The sequence below is a fragment of the Vulpes lagopus genome, chromosome 5, assembly GCF_018345385.1.
Source record: "Vulpes lagopus strain Blue_001 chromosome 5, ASM1834538v1, whole genome shotgun sequence".
In the NCBI taxonomy this organism is placed as follows: Eukaryota; Metazoa; Chordata; class Mammalia; order Carnivora; family Canidae; genus Vulpes; species Vulpes lagopus.
The window spans coordinates 56,405,457-56,428,751 of NC_054828.1; the positions used below are offsets into that span (position 1 = coordinate 56,405,457).

Here is a 23,295-nt window from a genome sequence, read left to right on the forward strand (position 1 = left end):
AAGACCCTTGAAAGCCAGCATTGGTTTTTGTTCCTCCTGTGTTGGAAGGGACGGGAGGGTGCTTTCCACTACTAAGATCCTGCGCCCAGCCCTGCGGCCCCAAGAGCCCCAAGTGTTTTCCAAGAGCTCGCAGGGACGGCTGCCCACGCCCCTACGTCGACCTCAACGGTCTGCCCGGTCTGCCCCCGGAGCTCCATCTGCGGCATCTCCCCGCGAGGGTGGTGCCTCCCTCCCAAGAGGGAACACAGAGTGGCTTCAGCAACCTTGGGCGGGAGGCCGTGAGCACCCAGGGGCCTCGAGAAGGCCACCAGCCGCGGGTGGCCCGTCGGGAGATCGTCACACCCGGACCCGATGAGCAGCTACTCCTACCACGTGCAAAAACTAAGCTCTGGGTGCAAGTGGCCGACAGGCTCCGCGGCCCCACGGGAGGTGGGCTTTGGTGTCTCGCCCCACAGCCCGCCCAGAGCCAACCGTGTGGGTTTGGTGGTGCTGTGTGTGTGGCTCATTGCACTTGAGTGTTAACAGTGTGGGGGCAGGGGGGGCACAACTGGAAGCACGTGCCCTGCTCCAGACACTCCGGGTGCTCGCTGCCTGTCTCCTCACTAGGGTGGTGGGGGGCGGCTGGCCCAGGGGGCCCCGGGGCTCAGCGCTGGACTGTCTCTATGAGGTGCCAGCTCAGGTCTGGGGTTGTTCCCCGACCTTTGGAAGCAGTGCGCACAGGCAAACACAGATGTCCGGGCCAGGCTAGAGCAGAAGCGAACCCCAGCCATGCAGCTGCGTAGATGTGTCACGCTGGCAAAGCGACTTCACCTGACTAGAGCTTAGCGTGGAAGGCTGATAGCTGCTCTCATGGGGTGCGCGTGGGGTCAGCTGAACTTGCGCACCCGGCTATGCGATCCCCGGAGGTGGGTGCACCCGACAAATGGTAGCCGTTACTCCTTTCTCATGTGCACTTCTGCTGTCTGTTAGGGGGACCCCTGCTTATCTCAGATCGGAGAGCCCTGATCAGAGAGCACTCGCCTGGGCCGAATCCTCGTGGAGGGGTGCAGGGAGGAGCAGACTCGTGAGGAGTTGATCCCTGACACCCACAGCCCATGTTCCTCAGCAACCTGTCGCTGCTCGGCTGAGAACATCTCATTTAGCTTATAATGGCCCTAATTTACCACCCTCGTCCCATTAGAATGAAATCTCAGTTTTGCTACTTAGCTGCGTGTACACGCGCATGTGAGGTGAAGCCACTGTAAATATCTGTTCAGAGCAATTAACCAAACCAGACAGCAGGTTTGGCTTTAAGGCCATCTTGATTCTTTCAGAATACTCAGAAAACACTGAAAAAAGGAAACAAATAAAAGGTCAACTCACAAAGTCTCTAGGCTGTGGAGCCCATCAAAGCATCTCTTTCCCAGGGAGTGAATTCTATTGTTATGGAGATGCCTGCAGGAGAAGGATACAGACACAGTCAGGAAGGCGCAGTGCGCCTGGAAACTTCGCGCATTCTGATTGCTTTCATAAAAAGCAAGAAACTTAGAAAGAATGCATTCATTACATAGAAGAGATGCTTTAACTTTAAAATTTTTTTTTCCCTGAAAGGCCAAATGACCCATCCACTCTCATCGTAGATGAGTCTGTACCATAGAATTAATTAATTAACTAATTAATTTTATTTTTTATTGTTGTACCATAGAATTTTTTAAAATTTTTTATTTATTTATGATAGTCACACACACACAGAGAGGCAGAGACACAGGCAGAGGGAGAAGCAGGTTCCATGCACCAGGAGCCCGACATGGGATTCTATCCCGGGTCTCCAGGATCACGCCCTGGGCCAAAGGCAGGCGCTAAACCGCTGCGCCACCCAGGGATCCCTGTACCATAGAATTTAATAGGCGATGACAGTCTTACCTTTTGGGTCCAAGACATCAAGGCGCGTCGAGTAGCATGGGCAACACGACCAATACAGGGAAATGCAGGTTGTTAACATAGCTTTGGGACGTCGGGCATTAAGCAGAGATTCTGGTCATTATTGACAAATGAAGGATGGAGGGAAAGTCCTAGCCTACCGAGCCTATTTTCTCTTACAGTTGCTGGCCTAGAAGGGGCCTCATTCCTGGGGCGGGACCATGGGTTAACAGGCAACAATTTTAGCCACAGAGGATGGTGATCAGGTTTTTTTTGGCTGCCCAAGGAGATCAGTTATCTCGACGCAGTATTAATGCATATGATTATCATCTCTGGTTCCCTGGTGAGTCAGTTAAGTCAGGGCCAATGAGAACAGCTGTGCACATGACTGAAAACTGGACTAAGACCCAAGGGATTTTTGGAAAATGGGCCTAAGGAGCAGAGGGTGACAAAGAATCGCTGGATCTCTGCAAATCCACTCCCTCAGGCGGGGGAGAAAATTAAAGCATGGCCCCAGCTTCTGGTGGGTCAGGAGCATCATGTTCACATGTGTGAGTCAGAGCAGAAATTGGCCAATATCACCCCAGGTTTCTTGTCCTTTAGATTAAGGTTCTGTTTGTGTGTTTTCCCAAAGATCTTATTTATTTGTTTGTTTTACTGAGGGGGGCGGGGGGCGGAGGAGCAGAGCGGGAGGAGAGGGAGGGGAAAGCACCCCCAGCAGACTCCGTGCTGATGCACAGCCAAGCCTGGGGCTCGGCTCGGTCGCACGACCCTAAGATCACGACCTGAGCCAAAACCAAGAGCTGGACACCGGACCGACCGAGCCAACCCGGCACCCCAACTGAGGTTTTTGTTCTAATAAATTGATGTGGGTTTCATGTGAGATCTTTGTGACATTTATTGAAGATCTTCCATATGCAACACATGGGGGAGGGCACTGAGGGCGCCTTAAAAGATGGTTATTATTTTTCAAACTATGACCCGAGACCCATTTTGGTTTACTTAACATAATGAAATCTCAACCCATCGGGGGGAGGGAAAAGCCACATGAATGCACAGCTCTCTGTCAACGTTCTGTCCCTACCTCCCTTCCCTTGGGAGGGGCTCAAAAAGGATTTTCAAGCCTACATAACAAGAAGGGCGCATTGCAATTTGGCCTGAATTCTAAGTATTGCCAGAAACGAGGAGCTTTGATTCCCCGCAGTCCCAGGGCCAGCGGGCGGTCGGTGGGCGACCGTCGGGGGGCCACCCGTGAGCTCTGGGACACAGCACTGCTGTGTGGCGCCCAGCAGCTGCGCGCTGCATGTGGCCCGAAAGTCTTCATGCAATGAGAACAGTCGTGAGGAGCTCGGGGGGTTTTCCTCCCTGTAAGCGTCCCTACTCGAGGTCTGAAGGACCAGCACTTGGGGCCAGCGTCCCGCGGTGCAAATTCAGAAAGTGGAGAGAGAGAGAGAGAGAGAGAGAGAGAGAGATAAAACTTACAGAACCACCAAGCTGGAGAGGTTCCCAAAGGCATAGTCTGGGATGTGGCGGATTTTGTTCAGGGCCAAGGTCATGGCCTGCAGGGCCGGCAAACTTCTGAAAGCCTGCACGGGGATCTCAGTCAGCGCATTGTCATCCAGCCACAGGTGCCGCAGGGCGTGCAGGCCGCTGAAGCAGCCGGGGGGCACTGTGCTGATGTGGTTGGCGTCCAGGCGCCTGAGGAGGAAGACAGAAGGCTGGTGACCAGGGCCAACCCGGGCAGGATGAGGACTTGGCGGCACAACCATCCCCGCGTGATGAACAGGAGGGCGTGGGGCGCGGTGGCTCTCCCGGGTGGGCCCTCCTCGCGCCGCCTGGCCACGACTGCTGGGGCCACGGAGACCCCTGGGCTCTGATTCCCTCCAGGCAGGTGGGTCACATGCCTCTGTGCACGGAAGTGGCCCCTGGGCCACGGTCTGTCAGGTGTCCCTGGTGACGCCGGGAGGTATGCCCCTTGCCCTCCCCTCACCCCAAGCCGAGTACCTGCCTTTGCTCTCTTTGTCTTTCCTTTTTTTTTTTTAAGGATTGTATTTATTTATTTATTTATTTATTTATTTATTTATTTATTTAAGAGAGTGAGCCTGAGGAGGAGGGGTAGCAGGAGAGGGACAAGCAGCCTCCTCCCCGCCCTAACTGCAGGGCTCGACCCCAGGAACCTGAGATCACGACCCCAGGACCATGAGATCATGACCCTAGGACCATGAGATCGCGACCCCAGGACCGTGAGACCGTGACCCCAGGACTCTGAGATCGTGACCCCAGGACTGTGAGACTGTGAACCCAGGACCCTGAGATCACGACCCCAGGACCGTGAGACAGTGATCCCAGGACCCTGAGATCGTGACCCCAGGACCGTGAGACCGTGACCCCAGGACCCTGAGATCATGACCCCAGGACCGTGAGATTGTGACCCCAGGACCATGAAACCGTGACCTCAGGACCCTGAGATCACAACCCCAGGACCGTGAGACCGTGACCCCAGGACTCTGAGATCGTGACCCCAGGACTGTGAGACTGTGAACCCAGGACCCTGAGATCACGACCCCAGGACCGTGAGACAGTGATCCCAGGACCCTGAGATCGTGACCCCAGGACCGTGAGACCGTGACCCCAGGACCCTGAGATCATGACCCCAGGACCGTGAGATTGTGACCCCAGGACCATGAGATTGCAACCCCAGGACCCTGAGATCATGACCCGAGCCCCCAGCAGATGCTTCCGGGCCTCTGCTGTGCAAACACACAAACACACCATCCCACTGCTTTGCCCACTGAGCTGTGGGTGAGGATCGGGGGGGTCATGCAGGCTGCAGGGCGAACCCGCAGTGAGAGAAGATGCAACACCCCCCCCCCCCCCCCCCCCCCCCCCGCCCATTACTCAGCACAGTGCTGAGCGCGCGAAAACTGCCGGCTTTCTGGCTCCTTCTAACCATCTTCATGAGGCAGGTATTTGTTTCTCCCAACATTTTAAATAATAATAGAATTAACAGCTTTCCCAGCTTTTGCTTCTTTCTTCCACACACCGTTATTTATTTTTTTGCAGGCCATTATGTCTGATATAGGTCTGGTCCCCGGGCTGTTGCACCTTCAGAACCAGCAGAGGGAGTGCAATGCACTTACTTCGTCCCTACCCAACAGAAACTCCGGCAGTAGTGACAACGACTGGACTTTTCTTATTGGAAGTTGCAATTTTCTGTAAGGTGCGTGAACAACGGAACCACCACCACCCTGCTATGCTTCCAATGACCCTCACTCACTTTTCCAATTTGTTCGTAAGGCTCACACATTTGTTTGCATTTCCAAAGCTAGGATTTAAAAAAAAAGGGGGTTGCATTTTAAGCAGCCCATGTATTAGGAAGGATTAGAAAATCATGAGTGGATTCTGAAAAATGTTTTAGGAAGCATTTAAGACTAAACAGATGCAGGAGGCACACCAGGATCATGAAATAATCCCTTGCAAACCAAATTTAAACAGTTTAGAAATAGAAGTCTCTCTAGTGGGGAGCTAATCTCTTTGGAAAGCAGCTTCCTCGCTTTTGGTCACATTTGTCACTTCACTCGTCCCCGGCTCCTCCTCCTCTTGACCAAATGGGGACAAGTGATGCCTGGCCCCGGACCAGGTTTTGATAATAACTGAGATAAGGTCACCTGGGATGAATTTGCAGGGTTTGTGCTCGTCCCCTCACGAGCACATCTCCAGGAGGGCAGTGGTCATGGGAGGGAACAGTAAACGCAGGTTCCAAGGATCTCAAGGTCCTGCCAATAAACAGAACCCGAAAGGTTTAGGAAAACCCAATGCTGCCTCCTCCTCGTGCCTCCAGTGACAACCCGCTCAGCCAGGGTTCAAATTAGGAATGATTTCATCAGGGGGAGAGGTGATGGTTTTCCTTCGACCAGAAGTGAAGCACGGAGGGAAACTCTCGTAATGACCACACCGATTAAAGACGGGGGACTTTATTTAAATAATACGAGCCTCCGTGTTTTAGGTGACAGATTGTAGGATCATGGCCAGTTGCTTATGTGATGCAGCAAGTGGCTTCTAGAGGCCTGAAGATGACTCATCTTAAAGTTCGGTGCAAACGTGGGGGCCCATTTACAGAGAAGGCTCTCAGCGCTGAGCCAGAGGCCTGTCTTCTTCCAGCCTTAGGTTCCCGCTAATGTCCCTGCTGGATCTCGAAGTGACCCGGGTCTCAGTTTTCAATGTTAATAAACCCATTTCTCTGGATAGATGAATTTATGAAAAAAACTAATTTATCGTTTATGATTTAGGAATCACTTTTTTTCCCCCCCTCGAGAAAATAACATGATCTGCCTTCCACATTGTAAGCTTAGGGCAATTTTGCACAGTCCTATCCCTTCACGTACCAATACTCCCAGGTGTCCTGAGTGTGGCACTAAAACGGGTCTCTGCCTCAATGGTTCCTTCATATAAGAAGCTCCCCATAAGCCACAGTTCTTCTAAACGCCGTGTTTGGAAGTCCTTGTCCACCTGCCTCAGTGGCCCAAACAGCGAGTGGTGTATTGTTCACACCCAGAGGCATTACCTGATTCAATCCTAACAGAAGATCCTAAGGCTAAACTGGAGTATGGAATTCATTATCAGGCCCCTCGTACAGGTGGTTCTCACAGAACAAGGTTAAGACTGCTGACAAAGCCGCTGGCTGGGCACAAGTTGTGCCTATTCAGTGAGTAAACAAAAAGATCATATCATGTCAATCTGGTTTGGGGTCACTGGGCATTTTCTATTCATATGCTTGGATATTTACGTGCTGGTGTATAAGAAAAACATCACCACAGAGCCTCGAAAAACACAGCTCTGTAATATTATCAAAGATGACAAAGAAAAATGACTGCACTCTATAGCTCCACTTTTTTAAGTGTTTCTTTGCTATTATTTCTATTTCATGCCAAGTCACAAAGGGTGTGTGTGTGTGTGTGTGTGTGTGTGTGTGTGTAGGCAGCTTAAAATCTGAATTAGTGCAGAGATTTGGGACGAGAAACGTCAGGTCCAAGTCAGTGCACAGCAGCTGTGTGTGACCGTGGTCAAGTCAATAGACTTCAGCCTTTGCACCTGTAAAATGGGGGTAACAGCTATTTTATAGGGTTGCTTCATGATTAAAGGAACACATACACCAAACTATAAATCGCCTTAATGGTTTTAAATTATTATTACCTGAGGCTGGTTACAGTTTGTATTTGTATTTGTATTTTTGACCATGGAAACCCCTGAGAAAAAAAAAGGTAGACTCAAATTTTGCCTAAAAGTTGGCCAAAAGGAATCCTATGTTGTCGGTGAATTTCGGTTCTGAAAAATGCTACTTCTTTCATTGCTCACGACAGAGATAATTAAGAGGTGTCTGGTCTCTTCAATAAATGGTGCTGGGAACATTGGACATCCACATGCAGAAGAATGAAACTAGGCCACTCTCTTGCACCATACACAAAGATAAACTCAAAATGGATGAAAGATCTAAATGTGAGATAAGATTCCATTAAAATCCTAGAGGAGAACACAGGCAACACCCTTTTTGAACTCGGCCACAGTAACTTCTTGCAAGATACATCCACGAAGGCAAGAGAAACAAAAGCAAAAATGAACTATTGGGACTTCATCAAGATAAGAAACGTCTGCACCGCAAAGGAAACAGTCAACAAAACTCAAAGACAACCTACAGAATGGGAGAAGATATTTGCAAATGACATATCAGGTTAGTTTCCAAGATCTATAAAGAACTTATTAAACTCAACACCAAAGAAACAAACAATCCAATCAGGAAATGGGCAAAAGACATGAACAGAAATCTCACCGAGGAAGACATAGACATGGCCAACAAGTACATGAGAAAATGTTCTGCGTCACTGGCCATAAGGCACATGAAAACCACAATGAGGGGATCCCTGGGTGGCGCAGTGGTTTAGCGCCTGCCTTTTGCCCAGGGCGCGATCCTGGAGACCCGGGATCGAGTCCCACGTCGGGCTCCCGGTGCATGGGGCCTGCTTCTCCCTCTGCCTGTGTCTCTGCCTCTCTCTCTCTCTCTCTGTGTGTGACTATCATAAATAAATACAAAAAAAAAAAATTAAAAAAAAAAAAAAAAGAAAACCACAATGAGATCCTACCTCACCCCAGTGAGAATGAGGAAAATTAACAAGGCAGGAAACCACAAATGTTGGAGAGGATGTGGAGAAAGGGGAAGTCTCCTGCACTGTTGGTAGGAATGTGAACTGGTGCAGCCACTCTGGAAAACTGTGTGGAGGTTCCTCAAAGAGTTAAAAATAGACCTGCCCTACGACCCAGCAATTGCACTGCTGGGGATTTACCTCAAAGATACAGATGCAATGACACGCTGGGACACCTGCACCCCGATGTTTCTAGCAGCAATGTCCACAATAGCCAAACTGTGGAAGGAGCCTCGGTGTCCATCGAAAGATGAATGGATAAAGAAGCTGTGGTCTATGTATGCAATGGAATATTCCTCAGCCATTAGAAATGACAAATACCCACCATTTGCTTCGACATGGATGGAACTGGAGGGTATTATGCTGAGTGAAGTAAGTCAATTGGAGAAGGACAACAGTCTCATTCATTTGGGGAATATAAAAAATAGTGAAAGGGAATAAAGGGGAAAGGAGAAAAAATGAGTGGGAAATATCAGAAAGGGAGACAGACCATGAAAGACTCCTAACTCTGGGAAACGAACTGGGGGTGGTGGATGGGGAGGTGGGTGGGGGGTGGGGGTGACAGGGTGACGGGCACTGAGGGGGGGTACTTGACGGGATGAGCACTGGATGTTATTCTATATGTTGGCAAACTGAACACCAATAAAAAAAAATTTATAAAAAAACAAAAAAAATTAAGAGGTGTCCGCACTTAGACTTACTAGAAGTTACCCTTATTTTTCAGCCTTCAGCATCACAATGACATGTGTGTGCACGTGCACGTGTAGAATCACAAAGGGCAAAGGTTTTTGTTCCCAATACTTTAGCGAGTGGCACATCTTCATTCCAAAGATAAAGGAGGAGAGGTGACACGTGATAGCATGTTCTCAGAGACACGTCCTACCGGGGGTCTTGGCGTTTAAGTATCTAGCAAGACTGTGAAGACGTAGCACAAAACCTGCACGCTGGTAGGTGTAGCGAACTAAAGCCTTTAAACAATGGGCGTGGCCCCATCACCTTTAAGGCAAATAAAACCTCTTCATCATGGTCTCGAAAGGTGTTCTGCAAAGTGATCACTGTATGGAAATGGGACCCCTTTTATGCTCCTTCCGTCACTTATAAATTCTAGCAAACTGATAGGTAAGACATTTTACGCTCTTTTCTATGCGGTAACAACTACGTGCACGTGGTTCCTGGAAAGTGCACTGAATTAGAAAAATCAAGACAAATTGAGTCAGGTCTCCATCAGTGATTAATCCTGAGATGTGGAGACACACCGATTAATTTCTCTGAGGGTCACTTTTTATATCTGGAGAGCATAACAGGTCACAGAACTGCGGCGGGAATTAAGCGAGAAAACATGTGCAAGTGTTTTGTAAGTAGTAAAGTGCTCTACAAATGACAGGTGTTATTACTTGAGAAAAATCTTCACGTTTAGGGAGTGATAACATTTCCGCTGCCCCCCTTCCCCCCAACAAAGGTTTCCCGAATTTTTCCTGAAGGTTCTTAACTCTTTGTCGTTTCAAATCTCTAAATGGAGATGGACATATTTTTGAGGGGGTCCTACGGGCTGGCAGGCCTGCCGCTTTTCTAGTCCCCGTAATCCTTCCTATGTAAGGTCAGTAGCTACGCTGCGTGTTTTGAGAGAGTCTAGGAAGCCTCCCATCACGGACAAAGGAGCACACACACCTTCTGTGTTAGGCCCGCAAAGGTCAAGAAGGCCCAGAAAGGCCCAGAAAGGCCCAGAAGGTGAACATGGCTGAGGAAAACTATGACATCACTTGGTGCAAGAACAGAATTGTCATCAAGTGTGAGTCTGGGCAGTGTGACCTTGAGGACTACTATCAAGGCCAAGAGGATCTGTCAAGACTGTGGGGCACGTGTTGAAATAACTATATCTCTGTAGGGAGGCCTTGAGGTTGGAGGACTCCATAATTACCAAAGGGAATCTGCTGCCCAAACTGCTTGGCCAACGGGACTGTCCCTCATGGACCTGGGGTCGTCCCTCCTCGCCGCCGGGAACTTGTCAGGGCCATCCAAGGTCACCCTGACAGGCTTCGGTGCTTTTGAGTATCCAAGGTAGACATTTAGTCTGGATAACTGCGCTAAAGGAGGCTAAATGGACGCGCGGGAGAGAACGTGGTCACTTGTCGGCTGTGGGCCCCACGGTGACTCCATGTGCCCTCCGGGGCGCCTGGGCAGGTGGGGATCACGCAAGAGCAGGGATGAATGTTACTCAGTATTATGTGAACTAGAAACAAAATAAAACCGCATGTTCGCTGTGAACGTGCACATGTTACATTACACTCTGTGAGCGCGGAGTGTCCTGTGTGATGAAGACTTACGGGCAAGAAAAGCAATCTTTCATGTCAGGCCATGGCAAAAACAAAAACAAAAACAAAAACAAAAACAAAAACAAACAAGACACACAAAAAACCAAAAAGAACATGTAAAAAGCTCATGTTCTTACCTTCTGTCTAAAGTTTTTTTCCTCCATGATCTTTTCATGTGTAGATGCTGGATTTTACACGTTTTTCTCTCTTAAGTTAGAAACAATTTGCCAATCTGTTCCCTACTCCAGAAAGGAATTTTTGATTTATCAGTGGCATTACTGTAGGGATTAGAGAAGCTATGAGATCATGCCTGCTATTGTTTTTCCAGAAAAAGGCCCTTTACATCTATCTCATATATGATACCTTGCCAATGTATCACACAGACTCATATCTCTGTTTGAGAATGTTTTTTGATAAGCCACAGACTACAAGGAAGAAAGCGTTAGTTGGAAGATAAGCCGTAGATCTTGGCTAATTCCACATCTGAGATGGCTGTGCTGATGTCAATTATTAACATAGATGACTTGAGAAAAAAAAGCCAAAAGTGTGAAAATGTTGCAGCTGCAGGTATAATATAAGTTTATGGGGGTTCTCTCAATTGACACAATTGAGAAGCATGGCGATTTCATCACTGACCTTTCTGTTTTATTTTTTTTTATTTTTTTATTTTTTATTTATTTATTTTTTTGACCTTTCTGTTTTATATTTGGATGAGCAATTTTCTTTCTAAGTCTAACGGGAATGACCGACTCACTGGCATGGACATTCCTGCATTTTCTGAGACCACTCCGAGCAATCCATGAAGGGTTAGAAGAACACAACCATTTAGTTCATTTATAAAATCTTTAAAAAATGAAAGCATTTTCAGTGATTTCCTTGCTTTGCCTGCGAGGTGAAAAGCACAGAGTTCCAAGCTCGTACGTCATACAATCTGATGAGGCAGCTGAAATATTTGTTACGGTCAAGTTCTACCGCTTGGAAATCGCATTGCCCTGGAGCCAGGGGATCACTGGAAATTGAATATGTCAGGTCGTCGTGATAATACTCTTGGGACAGAATTGTATCGCTGGGAGCTCTTAGAGATGGGATTCATGTTGATTTATAGAACTCCTTATATTAATAGGAGCCGTTTTTGCTATTATTTAATATTTGCCAAGTGACCACAAGGTGGGATTTCTTCTCTTTGGATGAGATTTCCCACCCATATGCTGGCAACGCACGACGTGTGTGAATTCACAGGAGCAGCACAAGAGCTGACGTGGGCGGTTCTGTGCCTCCCTTTCTAGTCCCCATCCTATTCGTCGCTACACTTACTGTAAACCAGGAACATAAATTAGTGCTTTAAACTCTGAAAAGGTGAGCAAGTCGGCTCATCTCCGCGGCTTGAGGGGCGAGACAGCCTCCAGTGCCCGGGACAGCAGAACCCTAGAGGCGGGCGAGTGGGCCTGGCCACAGCCACCTAAGGGACCTGGTGTCCGCGGCTCCATCGGGCGGTGACAACTGGGTCTTTTTTTTTTTTTTAATAATAAATTTATTTTTTTATTGGTGTTCAATTTGCCAACATACAGAATAACACCCAGTCTTAAAGTCAATTTGCAAGCCTGGCTCAGCTCCTCAGGGGTCCCTGCTGCTGTGAGTTTTGTATCAGGGCCTCGAGCACCAGGAGCATTCCCATCTCCAGTTTCACTTTTCTCCAGAGAAAACAAAGGCTTTTATTTATTTGTTTTTTTGGCCAAGGGCAGCCTTGGTCTCCCGGGCCCATCAGGGCCTGAAATCTGCGGGTCTTTCTTTTGGATCTTCTCAGCCTTCCAGCCAATCCTGCACCAAGCCCTCTCCCTTTATCTCCCAAACTCTCCACTGTCTGCTTCAGCCTCTTATCTCTTAACACCTGCGGGGCCTGCAACAGTCCCTGAGCTGCTCCCCTGCCTTTGATCTCTTATCTCTGCAATCACTCCCTGGGCTGTGGCCCGGCTCCTGGGGCGGCCCATCAGAGCTCAGCATCCACCTTACCCACCTGCCCCTCGGTCCCCATCCCATCAGGGCTTGCCGTCTACCTTACCTACCAGCCTCTCGGTCCCCGTCAGGCTGTCCCGGGTTCGCCCCCCGCCCAGGTACTCCGGGGCCTTGTCCCCGGGAGCATCCTCTCCTTCCTGCCCATCTGAATCTCACCAGCCCTCCAAGGCCTCACATGAAGGTCCTTCCTCGAACCCTACTCTCTCCCCACTTTTTTTTAAAAAAAAGTTATTATCGCGGTACAGTTGACCTGCCGTGTCGCTGCCGTGGCTTCAGGCGCATGGCATCAACATTCAACAGCTCTACGTGCTACTCCGCGCTCACGACGCTAAGAGCGGTCACCGTCTGTCTGTCACCGTGCCACATTAGGACAGTACGACAATCATGATCCCTGTCCGGCCCTCTTCACCTCTGCGACTCGTTTGTTTGACAGCTGGGAATTAGTCCCTCTTAAGCCCCTTTGCCTGCCCCTTGGGTTCCCAAAGCAGAGACGCGGCTAAGACCGTGGAAAGCCAAGTCGTGCGGACACATCGACGCCGAGGCCCCGGAGGAAGCCCTGCGGTGCAACCGCCAGCTCAGGAGGGCAGGTAGGAGAGGCCCGGGCGGCAGGTGAGAGCCTGGCACCTGGGAGAGCCAGGGACGGGGCCACAGGCCACCCGGGGGAGGCTGGCCGGTCCGAGCAGATGCTGAGGACATCACTTAGGGCTTTGGTGCAATAAACTCAATAAATATTTCCTGAGCACGTTTTCTGCAGGTCCTGCTCCGGGTGCTGGAGACCTGATGGCAAACGTGGCAGGCGTGAGCACGCTTTCTAGACGCGTCCATCCAACATTTACTGAGCCTGTTTCCTAAAGTGCAGCCAGACAATCATCACAAACGAGACGTTAGGTGAAGGGGACTGTATGGTGGGAGGATCTAACCCACAGTTCCCTTTTCCTCAGGAGCCAGGCCGCCTTTTCAGCTGTTTCGACTCAGTCTTTACTCCACAGCACCCACGTGCGAGACCAGGCAGGTCATCTCCTGCCGCTGCCCCCCCTGTGCGGCCCCGGTCCCGGTGTTGCTGGTCTTGGCGACAGGCCTCACTAGCACCCACGCGACTCCCTGTCTTCCTGCGTCCTCCGTCGCCAATTCGTTCCCACTGCCGGCGACTTCACCTATTTCTCAAGCCCGTTTCCATTTTGCCGTCTCCGCAGGCCCAACCCTGACAAAGTCCTCCGTCTGCGAGACTGTCCCGGTGACTCAGGCCGGATGACGGCCTTGCTGCCGGCGCACCTCCTGTGGACTCCGTCCGCTCTGGCCATGGACACCAAGGCCTTGGCACCCCCCAACGGCCCTCGGGGTGTCGGGCCGGCCGCCTGGCTGGACTCTGCTGGGACACCTTGCAGCGCACTCTTCCCGCTTCAGCCCTGTGGCCCTGGCTTCCTGGCTTCTGGCCCTGATGCGCGAGGGCCCTGCCTCCCCGACGGCGACCAGTGCCTGCGTAGTCCCTCCGTCTTGAATGTTCTTCCCTCTTGTCTTTGTCTGATCGATTCTCACCTTTGCAGAAGGGCCGAGATACCCTTTCGTGCCTACGGTTCCCGCATCAACAGGGTGGAGAAGAGCCCCACCCACAGGCACAGAGGCTGGGGCAGCTCGAGGCCCAGGGAGACAGCGGGGGCTCTGTGGGTGCTGCTCAGCAGCCTGGCCCCCTGCCCCTCTCCAGCCACCTGCGGCACCGCCTGCCCCCCTGGCAACCTCTCCGGCGCGCTCTGGAGGGCAGGTGTGATTGGCTCGCCCCCTTCCAGGGCTCACTCCCGGGAGCTCCGGCACCCGCGGCCGTGCGCCCATTGTCGGGCCTGCACTCCGGAGGCCGCAAAGTAGCCCGGTGGCAAACGTGCAGATGTGGGAGGTCTTAGCTGAGCCTCAGCCCCGGCCTGACTCCACTAGGAGCCCGATGACCTTGAGGAGGTCACTGAACCTCTGAGCTTCCGGCCTCCTCTTTCCTGAGGAAGGGAGCATCTCGGCTCGAACCCGGGGGGCGCTGCTTCCAGGACGGGGCCGTGTACACGCGCCTCACCAAGAGCAGGGGCTGCTGCTCCCATGACCCCAGGGGGCTGACCTCCTGGGGCGCTTCCAGCAGCCTTCCCAGGCTTTGCTGCTTCCTCATGTGCCTTTTTGCAATTCTGTCCTGACCTTGCCTACACCGAGGAGGGGGGACACAGCCCTCCTTTGGCCGTGCGCCTTCCCAGTGAGGCCCTTCCTTTGGTTTCTTCAGAGTCTAACCTATTTTCCAAAGGAAGGCCTCCTTTCCTATCACAAGACTGAGAAAAGTGGCATTTTACTGCTCATCGATGACATCCTCGCTCTCGTGGGGCTCTTTATCCAGCTGACAGGACGGGCCCCTCTGGGATTTTCCCGGGGCCTGGGCACAAGGCCCGCTGCAGAAAGCCTCAGGCGGGGGGCCTTGCCGTAAGTGCTCGCATTTCTTGTCCCATATGTGATCCTGAGGACTGTGCCCCAACTCGCCTCAAACACGCTGTAGGAAGGGCCCCCCTCTGGAAATAGCCTTTGCCTCCTGCTTGCACGCAGGGAGGGAGACCAGGAAACCTTGTCCTCCTGACAGGTCGCTGGGTGCTGGTGTGCACGTGGCTCCGGGAAGTGAGCTCCTCACAGTGCATCAGGTGCACGCCGCGGCCTCTGCAACATCTAAGTCCGCCTCCATCCCAGGCTGTACCTAATATGCTGGCACTTTGGTGGAAAAAAACCAAACTAAAAATTTTTTTTTTACTTACTGAATGTGCCTTTTTATTGCATAAGCTTGTAATTTCTCTTTCGGGAGACCATGTTAGTGGAAGGAATAATGTCACTAATACGAAACCATTGTTTGTTTTTTGTTGTTTTTTTAATCCCTTTGGTCTTTTAAACGTCTCCTCTGGGTTACCTCACCCTGCTTTCTTCTTGTCTGCTTACAGCACCTTGTCTTTTGTTCTGTCCTTCCCAGTCTTTATCCAGGGTCTGAAACCCAATAGGCTCCTGGATGTCAGAGGGAGAAGCCGGTGGCTGGTTCTAGGCTTGCTTTACTTCTTGCTCAGCTCTGCGAGCCCTGCCCCTTCCTCCTCGTCTCTTCTTCTTGCTTATTCTCCTGGGGACTCTTGGCAGCAAAACCCCACACGGTGGGCCGTGGGCAGGTGAGGCTATTACGGCCTCACAGGGCTCAGAGGGGGAGCCTGTGGCCGGGAAGCTGCCATTGCAAGATGCAGGGGCACATCATGGTCCGGGCATGAGCTACGTGTTCTCCGTAGGTTTTAAAAACAAGGTCTTACGCTCTGAAGATGAACATCAGCCGGTCAGAGGATAGAGACCACACTGCAGATACGCCAACCCAATTGGCTTCTCCAGCGCGAACGTGGAACCCACAAGAACTAACATGTATTAAATAACACTGGGCCGACACGCCTACGTCACTCTGCTGGATCACCTTGGACTTCACCAGGGGCGGCGAGATGACTGTCAACGGATGAAGCAGTGATTCTTTTTCATAGACTGATCTCTTAACTACAGATACAAAGGTGTGAGGGCCCGGGAGGGGAAAGTTTCGGGTTTCCATCAAATCACTGTAATCTGAACCTAGTCCTCAGATGACTATTATGCCAACAGTTTCTCGGTGAAATACAACTCATTGTGAATTCTGATTACATTTCCTATTCCGTCCCAAAGAGACAGAAAGGAAGTTGTTATATTCGATCACGTTACCCAAAGCCACCTGGTGTCTGGGCAGTCATTGCCACGCAGAGGCAGACGGCCGTGCCGTGCAGGGGCCGGCTCTGGGCTGCCGGGCTCTGGCGCACAGCCTTGACCTCTTAGGCTTCAGGCAAGGAGTTCGTAAGCATCAGGAGCGGGTTACAAGAACATAGGTGTACCTGTGTGCTTTCATCATGGACAAAGGCGAATGACTTTCACTCACGTTAAATGAATGAAGATGACGTCTCGAAATGCGAGCATGATTTGTCTCTTGCTCACAGCAACGTTACCGATTTTAATATATCCCGTTTCTCCAACCATATTCCATGAAGCCAAGTCCACAGGGTGGAGCAGGTGTACCAAGGATCTATTTCAGTGGGGATGGGCCGCTCTGGGTATGTGGACCACTCGTGAGAACAATGCGGATGGTCATTTCCCAAGTGTGTCGGCCACACCGATCCCCAGAGGAGTTTGTTAAGATGAGGTTTCTGATCAAGACGGAGATGAGGCCAGTGTCCTGGGCGGCTCAGAGCTGCGGGGGCTGTGATGGACACGTTAGGGTAGCAGCGTGGCCTCCTGTCTTTAGGGGCCCCAGACTGTCAGCAGAGTTAATAGGCGCACTTGCGCTATTTCAAGTCCACGCAGTAGTGCAAGCCCCGGTTCTCCGTCCTATTCTTCGCACACATTGCTTCCTCCTGGAAAGCTGAGTGTGGGTTAGGCCAGGAGTTCGGGCTCCAGCACAGCTCGGGGGGCCGCCCAGCTCCGGCTCCCGGTCCTCGGAGGGTGCCTAGTGTTACCGTTGGGCCAGGCAGGAAGGCCCCAGGGAACACAGCCTCAGGCTTTGGGCCTGAGAAGCCCCCAGGCCAGGTGCCACGGGGGTGATGCACCCCAGCTCCAGCGGCGCAGGGTGCTGCCCAGGGAGCTGAGGGGGAATGCGAGAGAAGTAGTGACTCCCGGAGAGAGAAAGAGGAGGCCCCGGGACCCAAGGGGCTGACTGGCTGCAGTGCATGGGCCTGGAGGGTGGGAGAGTGTGGGTAGGAGGTGGGTGGGGGAGGCCGGGGTGGGGGAAGGCTAGGTAGGAAGCCTGGGGGGGGGCTGGGTAGAAGCTGGGGGTGGGGGGGTGGAGGCCAGGTGAGAAGGGGGGGTATAGGAGGTGGGAGGGGGTGTAGGAGGTGGGAGGGGGTGGGGTAGGAGGGAGGGAGGCCAGGTAAGAAGGGGTGCCAGGTAGGAGGCTGGGTGGGGGGAGGCCAGGTAAGGAGCCTGGGGGAGGCCAAGTAGGAGGCCGAGTTGGGGGGATGAGGCCAGGTGAGAAGCCTGGGGGGGTGCTGGGTAGGAGACCCGGGGTGGGAGTGGGGTGTGGGTGATGGAGGCTAGGTAAGAAGGGGAGAGTCCAGGTAAGAAGTGGGGGTGTGGGTAGGAGGCAGGGTGGGGGCAGGTAGGAGGTATGGGGGGCAGGGGGCACGCACACGGCCCAGGTCCAGGGTTCCCCTCCTGCACCCAGGGCCCCCGTACACACCCCAGTCCCGGGGTCCCCGTGCTGCACCCAGGGCCCCCCTACTGCACCCAGGGCCCCCCACCCCGGTCTGGGTCCCCCTGCTGCACCCAGGGCCCCCACCCCCACCCTGGTCCAGGGTCCCCGGGCTGCACCAAGGCACCCCCGTACACAGCCCCTGGAGGAGGAGCGATCCCGGGGTGGCCTGAGGGCACTCCTGAAATGCCGCAGCCCTGTGGGGCCCACAAAGGGGCCCTTGTGCGTCTGTTGATCCAGGGCCCTGACGCCCTGGGAAGGCCGTTTGGCTGTGCTACAGCCCTTCACATGGTCTCCAAGCACAGATTTGCTTTCATTAAGAAGAAAAAAGATCAAAGAAGGAAGGTCTCATCTTGAACCTCGCCATACTTCTCTGTCCTTCTCTGGGCCAGCCGCTGAGAAGCATTAGCAGACTATATATAATGATTGACCTTGACCCATGGTCTTTCTCTTGGTTTACTTTTTCTTCTTCTTTGAAAGGGGGAGGGGCGGAGGGAGATGGAGGGAGAGAACCTTAAGCCGACTCTCCTCTGAGAGTGGAGCCCGGCTGGGGCTCGACCTCACAACCTCGAGGTCATGACCTGAGTGGAAATCAAGAGTCGGCAGCTCAAGCGACTGAGCCCCTGGGGGGCTCCGTGATGAACCAATTGATCCTTTGAAACACTTTTCAGCCAGAGTCTGCGGCACGTGTTTGGCTTTTTAATGCACTTCTCTCCCTCATCGTGCCAGACCGGGTGCCGGTATTTTTTTGGGGGGAGGAAGACTTCCAGTGCAAGTAAGACAAAAGCAGGTATCACACATGATATATCAGGAATTATGTGATGGGATGTGAACACCTACACATCCCGAGGAGATGAGGATTTCCTGGCCAGCCACTCATGGCACGGTCTTGCCAAATAATCACTGTCAACAAATGCCTGCACCCCAAGCTCTAAAACATTTAGTTGGTAGGAAAGGGCTTTTTTTGTGTGTGTGTGAGAAATAACTCATTTTTGCTTATCCAGAGATTCTAACTGAATGAAGAATGGAGACTCCTGATGGAGAACTCGTGTGTTCAGAACAAGGAATGATAACACCCTTGCTGTGTGTTGTGTGTGTGTGTGAGGCTGTAAGACGTACCATTAGATCCTCATTTACTGATATGAGGACCCCTAATGAACATAAAGAACTTTAAATGTTAAATCTTTGACTCAGCACACATTTTATGGCAAGCAGCTCAGATCATCTAAAAACAGAATAAAGAGGCCACGATATCTAGGTTGTGAGACTCATTTTTTTCTAGATAAAAGGAGAAAGCATGATTTCTACTTTGACCTCCAGAACTAAAATGTTACAGGGGAATGCAGGGCGAGATCCTGGATGGTCTGTCCTGTGATCCCAGCAGGGACGAGAGGCTTTTCACTGCAGGTGCTGGGAGCGTCTGATGGGGAACTCCACACATACTGCTTAATGAGGATGCGAAGGACTGTCGCTCTAAGGAAAACTCTCCTGCACCACCTATGTAGGTTTGGTCCCAAACCAAGGAGTTTATTAAAATGGTCATCTGGACATTTCCCATATTGAGCTCCTTCCCATATTGATCCTGAGAACATCTGCAATTTATACTTACAGGGACTGAAGACTTCGCAGGTTCTGTAGAGCTTCCGAGGGAACCTGTCCTAGGTGATTATTCTGCAGCATGCTGCATGTGAAAACAGATGAAGAAAAGCATTAAAGGAGGTTCACAATAATTTCTTTTTACAATATTTTATTTATTTATTCATAAGAGACACATAGGGAGGGGCAGAGACACAGGCAGAGGGAGAAGCAGGCTCCCTGCAGGGAGCCTGATGCGGGACTCAATCCTGGGACCCCAGGATCACGCCCTGGGCCCAAGGCAGATGCTCAACCTAATCAATAATTATATAATTATACGGTTAAAATCAATAATAACCGGCCATAGCAGTGCCAGGCACTGATCTAGGTGTCAGGGAAGCAGCAGAGCCTCAGACCGAGTCTTGGCCCTTGGGGAGCTCCCATTCCTGTGTGGACTGAAAGATAATTAAATATGAACGGATGAGCGTATGGTATCAGACAAGGGATAGGTACTGTGGATAGAAAACAAAACATGGATTTGGGATAGATGGCTACAGGGGTGAGATTTTTTATTTTAAAGGTGGTCAGAGAAGATCCTTCTTAGGAGGTGACAGTTGAGTGGAAACCAGAATGGAGTCAGGGAGCAATTCGTGTGAACATCTGAGAAGAATTTCTGAGGGGGCAGGGGGAGTAAGTGCAAAGGCCCAGAGGCGGGAACTTGCCTGACTCGTTCAAGGAGCAGCAAAGGATCCAAGTGAGGAGGAGTGAGTGAGTGCAAGAGGTTGGGAGAAACTGAGGCCATCCCATGGAGGCCTCTCAGGCTCCGGTGAGGCTTTAGGTGTGGCGAGAAATGCATTGAAAGGTTTATGTAGGGAAATTATAGGATCCTATTTATGTTTTTTTCCCCCCTTTTTAAAAAGTTCAGTAGAGTCGGCACACAATGTAACCCTAGTTTCAGGTGCATGACCTGTTGATGTGACTTACACTATGTTCATCACACATGTAGCGACCACGGGGCCCCTACGTGGCTGTTATTACGAGGTCGCCTACTGTGTTCCTTGGGCTCTGCATTTTATTACTGCGACTTATTCATCCCATAACCGGAAGCCTGTATCTCCTACTTCCCTTCACTGATTCTGCTCACCACCCTCACCCCCGGCCCCCTCGGGCAACCATCAGTTTGTCCTCTGTATTTACAGGTCTGAGTCTGCTTTCTGTTTGTTTATTCATTTTTTTAAAATTCAACTTATGAGTGGAATCGTGTGGTATTTGTCCTTAGTCTGATTTATTTACCTTAGCATAACACTCTCCGAGTCCATCCACGTGGTCTCAAGTGGCATGACCTCATCTTTTTCATGGCTGCATAATATTCTCACACACACATTTTCCTTATCCATTCACCTACTGATGGGCACGTGGGTTGCTTTCATATCTTGGTCACCATAAGTGACACTGCAGTAAAGACAGTGGTGCATGTATCTTTTCAAACTAGTGTATTTGTCTTCTTTTTTTTTAGTTATCTTTTTTTAAATAAATTTATTATTTATTGCTTAGTGTATTTGTCTTCTTTTGGTAAATCCCCAAGAGTGGAGTTATTGGAACGTATGGGATTTCCATTTTTGACTTTCTGAGGAACCTCCATGCTTTTCGCCACAGCGGCTTACCTGATAGGCATTCCCACCATCCGTGGACAAGAGCCCCCCACGCTTTCTCCACATCCTCACCAGCACTGGTTTTATTTATGTTTTTAAAAGACCACTCTGATGACTATATAAATTAGGCAAAATGGAAATATGGATACACTAAGAAGCTATTCAAGATCCCCTTTCTTCTTGTGTGTGGTCCTATTTTAATACAGAGCTGTTGCACTTTTGCTCACAGGGGTTCAACAGTTCTTTTTAGGACGTGAGGACCATGGAATAGAAACACCTGGTAACAATGAAATAAAAAAATATAAAAAAAAGAAATAAAAATATATCGTTGTGGGCAGTGAACTAGCAAGGAAAAAAAAAATCCCCATTAGATGCCTTGTATTTTGCTATCTTATTCATAAATGTTTACAACACCCTAATTTTGCAGCCATTCCCCCTGTATTCCATGGTTTATGTAAACCAGAGGCAGAAGACTATTTTAGGAAAGCAGACATTTGGCGGAAGCATTTCTTTTTTTTTTTTTTTTTTTGGCAGAAACATTTCTGTTTGTTAGGTTACCAGCTTACATTTGGATCTCAGGTCATTTGCCTAGTTCTCTTCTGCACAATGGACGTTTCTTTACATTAGGTGACCAGTGGGGATCCATCCCCAGGGACGTCTGACTCCGACCTTGGTGTGCTTTTTTTGCAGCACCTTGCAGCATTCTCCTGAGGGGTATTTGCTCAATGTACAGATTCCCAGGTCGCATGGCAGATGGTATGATTAAGGTACGGGTGGGTAAGAGGGTGGGTTCTTTTTTTTAAAAAAAATATTTTATTTATTAATGAGAGACACAGAGAGATGCAGAAAGAGAAAGGCAGAGACACAGGCAGAGGGAGAAGCAGGCTCCATGCAGGGAGCCTGACGTGGGACTCGATCCCGGGTCTCCAGGATCAGGCCCTGGGCTGAAGTCGGCGCTAAACCGCTGAGCCACCTGGGCTGCCCAAGAGGGTGGGTTCTTGAATCTGTCCATAGTAACACCTACCCTGAGGGCTTACTGCCATGATCCCATGAGCCAAAGTATATGGAACAATCCTTGCTGCATGGTAAGCATTCAATGAAGGTTGGCCCTTTTTGTATGAATTGATGAACTCCTTGTCAAAACGAGCAATATAATGAGATCATACCGGATGTGACATTTTAATTGACCAGAAGATAAAATGCACCCCCCCCCCAAAAAAAAAATCTGTGCCAGTGGTTCTCAGACTTCAGGGTTCATCAGAATTCACAGGAAGACTTGTTAAAAAAAAAAAAACGCAGCTTGCTGGGCCCCACCCTCAAAGTTTCCAGTTCAGTAGGTCTGGGTAGGAGCCAGAGATTTTGCATTTTGCACAAACTTTCAGGTGATCCCAGTGCTGAAGGGCAAAGGCACCACACACTAAGCATTACCTTCTGCTGCACTAAGTTGTTGCTGGTAGCATATGTCTCCTAGACTTGAGGCTACACTGAGCTGGAGTCCTAAGGAGCAACCTATGGAATCTCCCTGACCCTTGGTCATTTATCTGTAAAATGGGAGAATAAGTGTCTGATGGATGGGGTGTTTGAGGTTTGAAACATGAAGGCGTTTATAACCCTTTCATCTGCACAGATACGCGTTTGTATACAAGTAAGACATGAAAAATATTCAGAGGTCATAAAATTTATACTTTTCTTACCACAGCTGAGATCTTGTTTAATAAGGAATAGAATCATGTCACTTGTGTTCCAAAAGTATACCGAGATAATTTCATTATTCAACTCGAATTCAGTTAACATTTCATAAATTAAGAGGGTCAAGTGTATTGGTTCCTTGGGAACAAAGTCAAATTTTAGGAAGCTCTCACACTATACATACGTGTTAAAGAACTGGGAAAACTGTAGCTTGAATTCCGTATTTTGCATAATTTACCTGAATATTACAATTTTACATTTCCAGGGTATGTTACACTTTTCCGAGTAGTTCTAATATATTATGTTAAACCACAGAAAGATTTTCTAAGTCACTCAGTAATTGAGTGATAAATTTAAATGAAGGTAAGACACAGATAATGGACTTAAATCGATGTCTAAACTTTGTAGGTAATATATCACTCTATAAAGTATTTATTGGACTGTCCCTCTATGCTTTGCTAACCAAACGGTGGAACTATTAAAAGGTGGACTTCTTTAAAAAAAATTAGAAGATTGAAATAGAGGATAAGGATGGTTTTCCTTCATCAAGTAGTTGCAAACTCTTTCTGAAGTTTTATGTATCGGGTTTCAGAAAACAGAGCTTACATGAGCTTTGCCAATGATAATTTTTAGAGCTACTCCTGCACTACCTCTCAGCTATTTAATTTTTGAACTACTTCTACTACCAGTAAAATACCAAAATTATAATT

The 23,295-nt window shown here is 50.0% G+C and overlaps 1 protein-coding gene across 1 annotated transcript in view; it reads right to left on the reverse strand.

Moving 5' to 3' along the window:
- The window catches only part of LGR5 (leucine rich repeat containing G protein-coupled receptor 5), a 126,979-nt gene that overhangs the window by 25,172 nt on the left and 78,512 nt on the right, over positions 1-23,295 (reverse strand). Inside the window, exons 4-6 of the mRNA XM_041756320.1 lie at positions 19,279-19,350; positions 3,382-3,597; positions 1,363-1,434 (exon numbers count right to left, since the gene is read on the reverse strand). Coding sequence (XP_041612254.1) covers positions 1,363-1,434; positions 3,382-3,597; positions 19,279-19,350 — 360 coding nt within the window. The remainder of the gene's footprint in view (positions 1-1,362; positions 1,435-3,381; positions 3,598-19,278; positions 19,351-23,295) is intronic.